Raw genomic sequence first — 15,700 nt, forward strand, 5'->3', positions numbered from 1 at the left:
AAGCCAAAACTTTTCATAATAAAAATAATATAAAAATGAAACTAAAATTTTTAAATAAAAATAAAATGAATAATAAAACCAAAATATTTCATGATAAAAATAACATAAAAAATGAAACTAAAATTTTTAAATAAAAATGAAATGAAAAAACGAGAGATGAAACCAAAAGTTTAATAAATAAATAAAATAAATAAAATGGAAAATGAAAATAAAAATTTGGATTAAAAATAAAAATGAATAAAATGTTGTTCATCATCCAACTAACAGTGTTATTCTTATCCTTGAGTTGCTTTTAGCCTTAGTAAGCGGTAATTCATTAGCATAAAGGAAAAAGAACACAATAGCAGGTTAAACAAAGGTACCAAGTTCCGAACTCAAATCCTCATTATATGTAAAACAAATGTTCTATCACTAAGAAAGGAGACACTTATAGTCTTTGTCTTGCATCTAAATTCTTGATAAATCTCTAAAAGAGCACATATTAGAATGATAATGTAACAAGAAAAATTCATTTTTCCCCTACCATCATGGATTTGAGCATTGTAATATCGGATGGTTTTAAGGTATTCAAGGCATGAATGGCGGCTTCCAATGTTGGAATGGCCTCAGCCAAGTCACTCTCGCATTCGTCTTTGATCGCCTGAGCAGCTGCAGCAGCTTCATTTGCTATTGCTTCATCAGCTGCAACCACCTGCAAAATAATAAAGTATACATGAAAAGTTTTCCACAGACAAGCAAATAAGAAATCGTTATAAGCTGATCTATCGATTTCAATACCCTCATATCATTCTTTGAATTAGAATTTGAGTCTCTTTTGGTTGCTTGGAGACATGAGTAGTACCAATCAAGAATCCATTCTTGACAATCTGCCTGATAGTTGTCGCCATCATGTGATTAAAAAACTGCTTTTCTTTCCCTTTTTTCCTTCATTGTGACGTCACCTCGCGCCAAAACATTCGCAACAAATACTCGCCTGACTGCAACAACTGCCAAGAACTTCTCTCACACTCTACCTGTGCCTAGAACTAAACAAGAATTTCATGGGCAGAGTTTCTTTTCTAGAAATGTCTACTTTTTTGGCTGACTATAACATGGCCGTTTTCAAATTTGAAATATAGATCCCTACGATTGGGATTCCAAAAATTTACAAATGTTCATTCTACCAGTTGAATTTACAGAGAACACCATCGGATCTACACTTACCATTCATTTAAGTTCCAACAAACTCCAATATTTGTTACAATTCTATTTTTCATCTTCTTACGTGGACTTCAGATTGAATATCTTTTTTGTTCTATATTTTCTTTAATAACATTATATCTCCCATACTCTGTAATTTTCAAACTATGTGCTAACCAGCAAAACTATAGCTAGTGTACATACGTAGTATTTTGTTAACTATTTTCCTTTCAAATTCTATAGAATAAAGGAAAATCTGCATCCCTTGTTTCGAATAATAAATGTTGTTAATTCTAATTGCAAAATTTTTACTTCCTTCTTATAACAGAAGTTTGCTAGACAAATGTAAACTTCAGTCCAATATAAGTATTAATGTTTATATTTATCCCAACCAAATAAGAAAGCTCGATACTACGACATTGCAAAGTAGAGCTTAATACAAGAAGCATAAATGAAAACTGTAAATCAAATCTTACATGTAAAATTTATTTTTCGACAGAATACCTCCAATAAATAAAGACGGTTAATATATACTTTTATTCCACGGAGTTTCAAGAAATGAAAGAAATTATATAATTTGCTAACTCATTTCTTTCCTCTGAAGAGAATAATTTTGCATTCTTTGAAACTCTATGGAATAAGGATATATTAACCCTCTTTATTTATTAGAGGTATTCTGTATATTCTAAGTGTAATAATAATAATAATAATAATAATAATAATAATAATAATATATATATATATATATATATATATATATATCTGTTCAGTATATGTTCAGAACAAATTTGATAATTGTCTTATGTGAGATGTGAGCTGTAAAATTGTAATGGAGGTGTCGAAGCAATGGTTAATAGGAAGGAACATAGCAGGTGTCCTGACAAAATCTACAAAAAAGTTCATTGAGAAGCTCCAAAAAGTGCAGCAAGATTTAGTCAAGGTAATCTGAACCTCCACATCGAAGTGACAATTATGAAAAAATAAGGGTTTTCGTAACTCACACTCAAGATCTAAAGAAAACACCTTACGGAAACTAAAGAACTATTAAGATCAAACACCCAGTTGAGTTGGTGTTGCTATGATTCTTTTCATTATGAATTGCACAACATTCCCGACCTTGTGTCACATCTTACTGTTATAGGAGGAAATTAAACTTCCACATCATGCCAGCAACCACATCTTTGAAAAGGGACTCAAACTCAATTCAGATGTCTATATTGAGTTTCTCTCCACTTGTCAAGAGTTGGGTGGCGAGAGTGATTGTGGGAAGGCCATATGTGTAGCACCAGAACTCAGCTCAGCTTCACACCTCCTAGATGTAAATAGAAAAAAATAGATACAAACCTCTTTCTTGGCTTCCACCTCGACCGTGTCTTGTTCAATCTTGACCATCAGTATTTCTGTATCTTCTGATGTCTTAATTAATTCCGGTTGCATCTCTGTCAGTTTCTTCTGCATGATGCCCACCTGAGAGGCAGCAAATTCAAGTTTCTCCAGACCTGTCAAGTAACGGTCCTTCATGGTAAGAACCTCTGTACGTTTCAGGGCCAACAGATTCTTAAAGGTTAAAATCAATTCCAAGTAAGATGTTGGAGTGACATAATTATGTCGACGCAAAATATCGTAGTATCTATAAAAGAAGACAATCACAAAAGTTTTAGTTAAAAAAAATATAATAATAATTTAACCATCATTTTTTATGCAATGTAGAAACAGGTAGAGTTATTACTATAATACTCTATCCACTGCACCACGGATCCTTGCAAAGATCGCAAGAATCTGTGATGCAGTGGATAGAGTACTTGGTAAAATTCAATTGTAAAGGTTACACTTCTGGAGGTTGAAGGTTCTTAATTACAAAAAGTGTAAGACAATGGAGATGAATAAGAACTCAGATGTGGGTATGGTATAGTTTTTTACCTTAGTGATATCATTGGAGCACAGGGTGGAGTTGGTGCTGATGTGATTGCAAAAGTTAGGTGTGAATGAAATAAGTTCAAGGAAATTAAGCCATTAATAAACTGCAGAGTGTTATCCTTCTCATACAAGATCTATCAAGCATGTGTACATAGTGTGATGACATATGGAAGTGAAACCTGGCCAGTGGGGGTTGAAGACATGCATTGCATGGATAGAAATGATGTGAGAATGATATGATGGATGTGTAAGGAGGGTCTTTAAAGATAGTCTTAAATCTGATGATCTCAGAGCAAGATTAAATCAGAAGAGCATGGAGAAATGTGTACAGAATCAGGGACCTTGTTGGTCTGTCCATATTGAAAGAATGAATGAAAGTTCCTGGATTAACAGATATAGAATAGTTGATGTAGCAGGGTCAGCAGGGGAAGACCACATAAAGCAAAAGATGAAGTGATAAGGATAAATAGAGACCTGGTCAGAGATAGGTTAATTTGGAAATCCATTTCAAAAAGCAGTCCAAGAACTGGCCCTGACAATATTCCAGTCATATAACTCAAAATACTACAACCGTAACTAGCACCCATTCTTGCAAAGCCATTCAAAGGAGAATTGCTTCCCAACACCTTGGAAAATCTTGTTAGTCTGACCAGTATTTAAAAACACCGGAGATTGGTTTTCAGTATCTCAGTACAGATCAATTAGTCTTCTGTGGGCAATGAATAAGTTGCTTGAATCTAATAAATAGATAAATTGTCAACTACCTCTGCAAAAAAGCCCTGCTCAGCGAGAAGCAATATGGATTCCATCCTGAGAGGTCTACAGCTGATGTACTGACTGTGATTTCACAGAGAATCAGTGAATCTATCGATGGAGGATTCCTCTCTAGAGTAATAGCTTTTTCTGTATCAAAGGCATTTGACAAGGTTTGATCTCCAGCTATGGAATATGGGGAAATGTCTTCTCAACCCTCGAATCCTTCCTTTCCGACAAGCTTATACAAGTAGTTATCAATGGACAGAAGTCCGAAGCTCAAAGTATCAATGCTTGAGTACCCCAGATATCGATCCTGGACCCAATTTTCTTTCTTATCTTCATCAATGATCTTTCAAATCGCACTCTTAAGTCATTTGTCTATATATACTCAGACGACACTACCATCTATGGTAACATTTCAAAGGCCAGCAATGAGCAAGATCTCTCAGTCTCTCTCCACCGACCTTGAGCATATGGTGCAATGGGCTAAAAAGTGGTTGGTTAATTTCAATGCATCCAAAACCAAGTTTCTATTTTTACATCACCAACGCACTGATCTGAATAGCTCTTGTCTCAAAGAAGCACCCTGCTTCAACAAGCTTTATGGACTGACCTTCACCCCTGACCTGAAATGAAAGAATTACATGAAATCTGTTGCTAAGATCACCGGAAAAATGGTCCTTTTATTACCTTCGAAGGTATCTCACTCTCAACACAATCAATCCTTTACCAGTATAAGAACCAAACGTGCCCTAAAATGAAGTACTATTGCCACATCTAGGGAGGAGCTTCCCTGAAAATTCTATCTTTCAATGACAGAGTTCAAAATCGGCTTCAAAACCTGGTGGGCGATGCCCTTTTCTCCTCCCTGCACCCTCTTTTCCACAGAAGAGATGTTATGAGCCTGTCACTGCTTTACCATTATTTTCACGGCAAGTGCTCGTCTGAGCTTCATTCAATGGTTCCTTCTCACCAAACTTTCACAATTTTTTTTTTTTTGTTTACAAGGTGGTCACCACTTATCAAGGCCCGGAAGTCACTCGGGGATAAGGGTTAATGCGTGTACAGTATGTTAGTGCTGAGATTTGATAGTGTCTTACTTAAGTAGGCGGTTTGTCAGGAATTTGTTTATGTTGGACTTGAAGACATCCAAGTTATAGTCAGGTGGGAAACAGGCAAACAGAACAGAGGTTCACAGGCGTGCACTTCTAAGAAAGAAGCTTTGTTCATGGAATCTATGTTTTGGTTTTGGTGCAGATAAAGAGTGGGGAAAATCTTTGACAGTGGTTTCAGCTAGACGGGTGTTTTTCATGAAAGATTTGCGAGGGGGGACCAGGGATTGGAGCTCAAATGAGCACTTGCCATGAAAGTAACGATAAAACAAAGACATGTTCGCAACGTCTCTCTTGTGGGAGAGAGGTTGCAGGGAAGAGAAAAGGGCATCCCCCACTAATCCCCGAAGCCTATTTTGTACTTTGTCTAGGCAGGATAGGCTGTTTTTAGCAGGTCCTGCCTAGATGTGGCAACAGTACTCCATCCTTGGACGTACTTGGCTTTTATATAGATAGAGAATTGCATCAGCAGTGAGATATCTTCTGGAGCAGTAGAAGGATCCTACCATTTTTCCAGCGACCTTGATGTACGTGTTCCATTTCAGGTCAGGAGTAAAGGTCAATCCCAGAAGCTTATCAAAACATGGAACTTCCCCTAGTCAAGAGCCATCCATTTCAATTGATGCCAGATGTGGATCAGAGTGTTGATGATGTAAAGATAGGAGCTTAGTTTTAGATGCATCAAAAGTAACCAGCCATCCCTTTCCCAACTGTACCACGCGCTCGAGATCAGAGGAGTGTGAATTAGAGAGAACTTTGTCATTTACGGCCTTTGATGTGTTGCCATGTCATCAGCATAGATGTCAACGAATGATTTAAGTATGTGTTTTGGGAGATCATTGATATAGATCAGGAAGAGAGTTGGGCCCAGGATGGACCTCTGAGGGACCCCAGCATTAATACTGAGGGCCTCTGATTTCTGCCCATCAACCACTACTCTTATGAGCCTATCAGAGAGAAATGATTTAATGATTGAGAAAACGTTTCCAGTTATACCGTAGCTGGAAATCTTGTGAAGTAGGCCCTTATGCCATACCTTATCGAAGGCTTTTGATATGTCAAGAGCAATTGCCCTAGGGAGGAAGCCTTTGTCAAGAGATTCACAAATCCTATGAGATATAAATGTTAGCACATCTGCTGTAGATCTGGCAGAATGGAAACCATATTGCATGTCACTAAGAAGGTTATTTCTGCTGAGGTGGTTGACTACTTCTCTATTTAATATGGATTCCAACAACTTACTCATGACACACAGGACACTTATTGGTCTGTACTGAGAGGAAGATGACTTATCGCCTGAATTCTTAAATACAGGGCATATTGATGAGGTTTTTCAGGGTGTTGGAAAGCACTTCTTAAGGCAACGCTTAAACAGTTTTGTAAGTATGGAGGAAAGTTCTGGTTGAAGCTTTTTCAACACTATAATTGGAATGCCGTCAGGACCAGTTGCTTTACTGGAATCAAGGTTCTTGATTAGCTTAGCGACCTCACACACAGATATTTGTATGTTGCATAGCATGTTGTCTGTTATAGGGGGAAATACGGGGAGTTGATGGCCTTCGTCGCATAGGGTAGAATTAACTGCAAAGTTCTTGGCAAATAGTTTGGCCTTGTCTGATGCTGACGAGATGACCTCAGGTCCATTGATGATGGTTAGGATAGAACACACACTTCTGTTCAGGATCCTGTTTGCTATTTGCCAGAACTGGTGGGAACCAAGCTGCTGCTCAGCTACTTTGGATTTAACGGACTGAGCATATAGCTCTCTTGCATTTTTTATTACTCTTTTAGAGTGGTTGCTGGCAGTCCTGAAAGCAGCTCTAGTCACAGTGCATCTATTACGTTGGTAACTATGGAAAAAGTGATTTCTGTGCGCGATGACAGCAGCACATTCTGGGGAGAACCATGGCTGGCTGTTAGGTTTTTGTTGGAATTTTTTGGATGGTATGAATCGGTCTATGCATACAATTAACCATTCGGTCAGGTCTGATACTATAGAGGACACATCCTTTTTAAACATGGAATGCAGGGGTAGATCAGATATAAATGTACGGAAGCTATCCCAGTCAGCAGTAGAGTATCGATATACAGTACGGTGGAGAGGTACATCTGAAGACTTATTGCATTTCGTTTTTATCTTAACTAATACAACCGAATGGTCGGAAGATCCCAGAGGAGACAGAATGAAACATGAACATAGCTCAGTGGAAGTTGTGAGAAAAAGGTCTAGAAGGCTAGTGTACTGACCGGAAGTATCGGGCACACGGGTGGGTTCGTGAACAATCTGGGTGAGGTCTTAGGCAATGGCGAAATCATAATAGAACCTCCCCACATCATCTGTCTTGTTCAAGCCATTCCACATTGAAGTCACTACAAATGTGGATGTTAGCTGAAGGATGAGCAGACATGATGTGGTCAATTTGAATGCACTCGTCAAGTTAGAGGGCTGCCAACAAGTTTCCCTACTCTCTTCAGTGCCCAAATCTAAATGCAAATTCTATGAACAAACTTCTTTTCTAGAACTGCCCGCCTGTCCAATGTGAACACTTTCTTGCTATCCTGTCCCCTTAAATAATCTGTAGGGGACTAGGATATATAAATACCCCAATCCCGTTACAAAAGAATAATGAAACGAATGGGAATTGAAGGAAACAAAGACTCAATTTATGGATAAGATAAACGTCGTTTATTTGCTGTTGAAAGGAATGAACGTTTTAGTTATAACATGTCCGCGCGTATGTAACCAATGTTCATTGCAGGACTGGTGTTGTAGCAAGAAAAGGAAATGTGTTTTCATCCCAAGTTCGGGTCACTATTGTTTGTTCGCACGTGGGAAGAGAAATAAATGTTGTAGGAAAATTGAGAATGGTAGTCCAGCGTGTAGACAAAGAAGAGGATATTAGAGTTGTCATCAGTTAGTAGTCAGCTACGCGAAGGTGTTCTCAGGGAACAGGAGTAGATAGAGAGAGAAAGAGTGAGAATGTATACATACAGTCTTTAGCTCGTGCCCCATACATAGTCGCAGGGGAGGCGGTTGGTTAGCCCAACCTCTCTAGCCGAGAGCTAGTCATAAAAAGGGAGTTAGAAACAGTTTGTCTCCGGAGTGTCTTTTGCGCATGTATATTTCCTTAGAAAACAGAAGTGACGTCGTCCATGTGTGCGTTCGTGTTCGAGTGTGTGAGTACATGTGTATACGTAAGCGTGTGTGTATATACACGTGAATGTGAGTGTATGTACGTGAACGTGAATATTTGTACATGTGTGGACGTGGGCGCGTATGTTTGTGTGCGCGTATGTATATGACAGCTTGAAATATGAATGTGTGTTTTGTGTGAGACTTGAAAAAGGCTCGTACAAATCCAATTCTGCCACCAAAATCTATTACTGAACTGTTGTCACACTGACCACCTTACACTCATTAACCTTTTTCCTCTGGTCATGGATATGACCTTAAACTGTATCCGATGGTGAGGCCCCAGCTCGCGGGCTTTGGGGAGTGTGGAGCTACCCTTTAATTGCCATTGCTCCAAGGTCCACTCTGACCCGGAGTGGTAATACCTGTTAGGGTCCAAACTATGGGTTAAATAGAAACCGACTTGAAAAAAAAATATATTCTATTAAAAAAATTTTCTTCAAAATCACTGGATTCGGCATTAAATAACCTGAAAAAGGTTGATATGCCGTCAAACAAAAACAACCAACCAACCCTTGTCCTCGAGTGGCCTCCGGGCCTTGATAACTGGTGACTTCTCTCTAAAAAAAACGTGTTAACATGTAAAGACAGACGTTAAACCAAATCTGATGATGATGATGATGAGGAGGAGGAGGACGATGACGACGACGATGATGAAGAGGAAAAGTAGAAGGAGGAAGTTTGAAGATTCAAAATATTGCTGAAGATGTTTTGTAATTTTTGAGATAAGGATTGATAATTTGTATTATTTTGGATTATTAGGACTATCGCTTTCATCTTGAATTGTTGGAGGTTATAAAACAGAGCAGCTAGCGTTGGGTTAGCAGCAGCAGCAGCAGCCATAGGCAAATGATCAAGCTGACTGCATGACACGTGTTCAGAGAAAAAAGTATTCGAGACATGTTCGAGATATCAGAGGCCAAAAATAGATGTGTTACACAGATGGCCCCAAGGCGAGGAAACACGGCAAGATAAAAATAGAATACTACATGGTCAGCAGAGTCTTGTTAAGCAGATGGGCGTACAAGAAAACTTTTGAACAAGAAACTAGGCATTATTTTGGAAGTACTTGCAAATAAATGTCTATTGTTTCAACCGAAAAATAGTGAGTCCAGTTTTTTCCTCTTCTTTGTTTCCTTGCGACTGTCTGTATACAACGTGTGGGACTTGAGTTTATGCAACGACTACGTTACAGTTACATTATCTTGAAAGCAATAGTCCGTAATAATTCGTAATAATAAAATTGCCAATAAAGTTTCAAGAATTAGCAATGTTATTATTTGTATATTAGGTCAGAAATGTATAGTTTCAAATAAATACTATTCAAGTTCGAATTGTTCTTACCTTTCAGACATCACGTGAACACTTTCATGAAAATGTTTACACATTGTTACACATTCTTGCTTTACTTTATCGTCCATTTCGGTATCTTCCAAGAATTTATTCGCCACCATTTCCAGAGCATCTGATGGCCACGCCTTTAAAAGGACAATATAAATTTATCAGTTTTAAAACTAAAAATACAAATCTCACACACACACACACACACACACACACACACACATACACATACATACATACATATATATATATATATATATATATATATATATATATATATATATATATATATATATATATATATATATATATAAAACCACCTGAACAGTGAGAATTATAAATTTTTTTTTTTTTTTTCTCACTGGTCTTCCAACTGAAACCAATTTCCCTCTTTCCTCATTCGATTCTTAGCTTTTAATTTATCATTCTGACGTTTCCTCTTAGAAGGTCAGACGATAAGGCCTTAAGGAAAATTTTAATAATTCCACCTGCCCGTTTTTTTTTGTTTCTTTGGTATTTAAATTAAATTATATTTCCTCTGAAATTTCTCCTTCCATTTTGCTGTAACAAGAATTTACTTATATATATATATATATATATATATATATATATATATATATATATATATAGGGTAGAACGATAAAAGTGTCGCCCTAAATAAAATACAACAGCTTTATTTTAAATGTGATGTGGCCCTCACTTGAAATCACACCAAAAGCCATAAGTGTGGCCGGAAACTTTGTTTTCATCACTCTGAGCACGTTCCTGTTATTTGTGGCAATCCAGCGATGCATTTTGAGGGTGCTTGCAATGGTCCTGTTGTCAGAACTTAGAGCGGTAGAGAACATGAGTTGCATAGCAGCGCATCTCCAATCTCTCTCATTTAACATTGTGTCACTTTCAGACATGATAGAACGTTCCTATCACTCTTGGGATTTGTACACAACTGGCCAACTAGTCGATGGTCTGCAACAAAAGTAGAAAACCGGCTTTTATCAAACGGAAATGGAATTATCTCGTATTTTATAGAGCGACAATATCATCATTCCACTCTGTATATTGATAAAAATCAAGAATAAAAACACAACAAAGAATAAATATCAAACTCTTTTATAGTAGTCGATATTATATTATTATATATATTATATATTATATTATATTAATCTTAGTCTGTCTGTCCATCTGTTCATTTCACTTTTTCTTGGAAACTACTGGGTCAATATGGTTAGAATTTTGTATAGACATTAGAAATGATAATGTTCAGCAAACTAAGTATATAATACTTAGTTTGCTGAACATTATCTGTTTGATGCGCTGTTAAGGATTAATAGGGATTAGTTACCATATTTATTCTAGAAGTTTTCTAAGAAAAGCTGATATGGCTGAAATTTTGTATGGACCTTTGTTATGATAAGGTGCAGCGAACTAAATATTATAGTTTTCGTTCGACGCACAGTTAAATTTAATCATATTCAACTATCAATTTCGCATAAAGCACTCATTTTAAGCCTATGGAAATGGAACATTTGCCCGTTTTAAGCTAGCAAATAGTTTTTTCATCATTATTTCCAATAGAAGTAGAGGATATTTTTCATCGATTCAAGTTCTCTCCAGTAATCATTCAAGTTCTCTCCAGTAGCCATTCAAGTTCTCTCCAGTAGCCATTGAAGTTCTCCCGTTAAAACTTGTCCAATTTGACACATATTCTAAATCCAACAAGAAATGATTCCAAATAAAATAGACTATACTTCTAAGCATGACCAGAATTTATGTTTATAAAGACAAAAGCAAAAAGGGATTAAAAAAGACTGTAGACTTATAATTACGCTGCACTCACCCAGAAAGTTCTTACATTCTTTTTAATGAGTTCAGTTGCACCTATAATTACTGGAATGGTAGAGATCTTCCTAAGATTCCAGTTTCCTTTTTAATGTGATACGTAAGACCTTTGTATTTCATTATATTTTCCTTCTCAGTTCTGTTTAACCCAGCATCATTGAAGACACTAACTTTTACTAAGGTTGCTTCTTTCTCCTTCTTGTCCCATATCACTATGTCAGTTTTTAGCTTTTTTGCTCTGTTTTCAAGCTGTAGAGATTGTATAAACATAGTGGATGGTGTATGACTTATTTCCAACTGTTTTTTCGTAAAGTATATGTTCCTGGTATGTGTTCCCAGGATTTGCTGCTGTATTCGATATTCAACTTTTTACAGATGATCCAGTGAAGATACGAGGGGCGTTCAATAAGTAATGCCACTGACCCACTTCCCATAGCAGTAGAGCAACGAAACTTGGCACAGTTATTAGTCTTTTTCTACATAGGAACCACCCAGAGTTATGCATTTCTCCCATCGTTTGATGCAGCTCTGGAGACGTCAGAAATCAAGGCTGCATCATCTGGGAAATGCTTTCCTTTCAAAAACAACTTCATGGCTGGGAAAAGGTAAAAGTCAGAGGGTACAAGGTCAGGAGAGTAGGGAGGATGGGGAAGGATTTCATAACCACACGACATGCGAGTTGTGGACTGGAGCATTGTCCTGCAGGAGGAGGGTACCTTTGCTGATCTTGCCCCGCCTCTTAATTTTGATAGCTTACCTTAATTTCCTCAAAAGTAAAGCATAATAGGCTCCTGTAATTGTGGTACCTTTTGCCAGGAAATCTGTCATCACTACTACGTCCTGGTCCCAGAAGACTGTGAGCATGACCTTGCCAGCGGAGGGCTGCACCCTTGCCTTCTTTGGAGGAGGTGAGTCCAAGTGCTTCCACTGCATTGACTGGACTTTGGTCTCTGGACCATAGTGATGGACCCAGGTTTCATCCTGTGTAGTCAGTCTTTTGAAAAACTTTGACTCATCTTCTTGGCACATCTCCAAATTCATCCTCGAGCACCCAATGCCTCGCTTCTGGGATGGTGTGAGCAACCTGGGAATCCATCTGGCAGACACCTTATGCATATGCAAATGGTCATGAATGATAGTTTCCACAGACCCTGTACTAATCTTGACATCTTGGGCTATTTGGCGAATAGTAATGCGCCGATCTTCTAAAATGGTAGCCTCAACAGATGCCTCATCAATGGAAGAAGGGGGGCGACCAGGTCTGGGAGCTGTTTCCACAGACTTCCGGCAATGTTTGAATTCACGATGCCAGCATTTTACAAGGTCATATGATGGGGCATTATCACCATAAGCTTCTTTCATTTTATCAAAAGTCTCCTGTGGTGTGCTTCCTTTCAAATACAAAAACCGGATCACTGTTCGACATTCAACAGACTCCATTTCACACCTGACTCAGTTCAAACACCTGTAAAACAGAAACCACAATTAGTTCAGAGCTGTAATTTGTCACATAACCCGTAGAGATATAAATCATTGCACATGCAAAATTTCACCTAGGTGCATTACTTATTGCACGCCCCTCGTATTTACACACTCCATTGTGTCGCATTTATAGTAACCGTCACCCAGCAGAACCTTACAGTTGGATGTCAGGTGTCTCACACTCCCTACTTCTGTGTGTGTGTGTGTGTGTGTGTGTGTGTGTGTGTGTGCGTGCGTGCGTGCGCGTGCATTATTTAAAATGTGACGTCAAATAATTTCAAATAAACACTTCTTTTAAGCAAGGCGAGAACTTATGTTTATAAAAACAAAAGCAAAATGATTTTTAAAAAATGAACTCTTCCTTGTCATCATCCCTTAAAATTAAGCTGCACTCACCTGAAACCAATCAATCGTACAACAATTGATCAATGACGGGAACATTCGTAGGCGATTCCGGAAAGCGTCTCCAATTGGACTCATCGCTAGTGCCACATGAACGTTTTGCTTCACACGGTCAATGAAAAAATTATACATGGCAAGTGGTGTCGCATCGATTTTACGGCCCTAAACGCAAAAAAATAAAAATAAAAAACAATAATGAACCTGAAGCGAGAGAAATATGCAAGGCAAATATTAAAAAAAAATGCTTTCCTTTCAGACATTTTTATTAATTACTAGACCACTTACGACCCGTTGGATCATGATTTGTTCTAATATGTTTTAATTAAATATTAACAATAATTTTTATATTCACAGACACTGGTGTTTCATGTTCATGCAATCACTAGTGTAGGAAGTGATAATTACCACTGGTTAGGAGATTTGAACCCGGCCAAAGTCACCCTTGACTTTATAGGCTAACATTCTACCTCAAGGCCACCGGCAATTATGGATGTAAGAATTAAGGATGATTAAGTGCCTACAAATGCCAACTTAGTGGGCATACATAGTAAACAGTTAGAATGTATTCAACAACCGAAAGTCGGAATGTTGCCTCTGCACTAAAATTGATCGCTTTTCCTTAATTCCATAGAGATGACTCAACTCAAATATATATATGTGTGTGTGTGTGTGTGTGTGTGTGTGTGTGTGTGTGTGTGTGTGTGTATTATGATTTTAAATGTGAGATAATATAATTATTTCCATAATCAATGAACGTCACAGTTCACATAAGCCATTAAAGCTACTGATTTGAAGTCCAATTCTAGTCTTAGGCTTCCAATCCATGGTTTTCATGGCTTGTGTGAGCTGCGACGTTGTTTTATTGTGGAAATTATCTATCCATCTATATATGATCTTATAATTTTACAAATTAGAATTCACAACATTTATTATTTGAAACAAGGGAGACGGATTAAAAATAGATTTCCTTATTCCATGGAGTCTCAAAGAATGACTCTTAAAAAAGGAAACACGTTGAGCAAACGGGTAACATTTATATGGACTAGCTATTATTTTTCTTTTTTAGCACATTGTTTGAAAAGCTCAGAGTATGAGAGAAGTAATGTTTGAAACATAATATAGAAATATATAGATGAAAAAGAATATTGGCCTTAAAGTGAATTTAAAAATTGAAAAATAATAATAATAATAATAATAATAATAATAATAATAATATATATATATATATATATATATATATATATATATATATATATAGGGTGTTCCAAAATGTTTGACCCTATTTCGTATGCATCTTGCTCTCTCTCTCTCTCTCTCTCTCTCTCTCTTTCTTTCTTTCTTTCTCTCTTTGTTTTTCGCCACAGGGAAAGATTTGTAATGCAGTTAGAACTTGAACTTTGTTCAAGTCAGTCGCAAAAAGTTTGAATCTGATTTTTATCGATAATAGACGGGTTGTACCAGCTCAATGTTTCGATCTCTTAGAATGCATCTTCAAATGTTGAAATAAAAGAATTCAATTTTCATATAAAAAGATGTATTGTTTGCTTATTTTATACAGTGTTCAATTGCAGCTCGACAGCTCCAGTCCAGATCATTAATTCTCAGGAAATAATTAATGATGCTAGGAACTTGAAGAGAAAATTCATCAAACAGATAGAGAAAACGACATTTTTTATCTGAAACGGATGTACCTATCGTTTTATCATTTATTGAACTGGTAGTCCAGTACGAGGATGTAACAGCCCTTCCAGAAACATCCCCATGGCGCAGAGACACACAGTCACATACACTCTCTGGTAAACGACTGTCATAAAAGTTCGATATTTATAATAAAAAATATAGCATTATGAAGCATAGGACATAGATTAGAAACTGATCAACTTGGTCAGTATTTGGAAAATAATAATAATAATTTAAAGACAAGAGTATAAAGAATTATTTCGAATAAAATGGTAAAGCAGAAGCATTCCTTTTTTTGTGACATCAATAAGTCGGAAACAAATGACAAAAATATAAAATATTGTTTAGAAAAAGGATGTGGGTGACAAAATTGATTGAATAAATTCGGTCTGCGGCTGATATCAATCCATGCAATCAGTTGTTATTTAAGAGACAATGTTTATCATTTTTAACACCCGAGGAGCTGGTGTGGTGCCAGGATGACTCTTTCAGAATGACCCTTTCAGAAACACCGTCACACTCCCCAGCAAGCATCAGGAACACAAATAAACAAAGGATTGTTTGATATTAGTAGCAAATATTTTCTGCAGAATTTGAGCAAGAAATTGTCAAAAAATGCAAAACTTTGATAGAAAGCGGCTTTGTTGGTGTCAGGTTAAGGAATAGTTCCGTTCAGCCGTAGATGTATTAGTCTGGGACGCGACTATAGAGGGGAGTGCTAATAGAGAAGGGGTGCTACCAGATCAGACTGTCTGAAAATACTGGCTTTCTAACCTAAAATGCCCCAAACATTGGTGTT

General features: G+C 37.2%; 1 protein-coding gene across 1 annotated transcript in view; it reads right to left on the reverse strand.

The window, feature by feature from the left end:
• The window catches only part of LOC145293101 (dynein axonemal heavy chain 3-like), a 404,365-nt gene that overhangs the window by 141,617 nt on the left and 247,048 nt on the right, over positions 1 to 15,700 (reverse strand). The window contains exons 47-50 of the mRNA XM_080139477.1: positions 13,216 to 13,383; positions 9,502 to 9,635; positions 2,524 to 2,809; positions 524 to 691 (exon numbers count right to left, since the gene is read on the reverse strand). Of these exons, the coding sequence (XP_079995603.1) occupies positions 524 to 691; positions 2,524 to 2,809; positions 9,502 to 9,635; positions 13,216 to 13,383 (756 nt within the window). The remainder of the gene's footprint in view (positions 1 to 523; positions 692 to 2,523; positions 2,810 to 9,501; positions 9,636 to 13,215; positions 13,384 to 15,700) is intronic.

The sequence above is a fragment of the Euprymna scolopes genome, chromosome 14, assembly GCF_053919585.1.
Source record: "Euprymna scolopes isolate OS-2025 chromosome 14, ASM5391958v1, whole genome shotgun sequence".
In the NCBI taxonomy this organism is placed as follows: Eukaryota; Metazoa; Mollusca; class Cephalopoda; order Sepiida; family Sepiolidae; genus Euprymna; species Euprymna scolopes.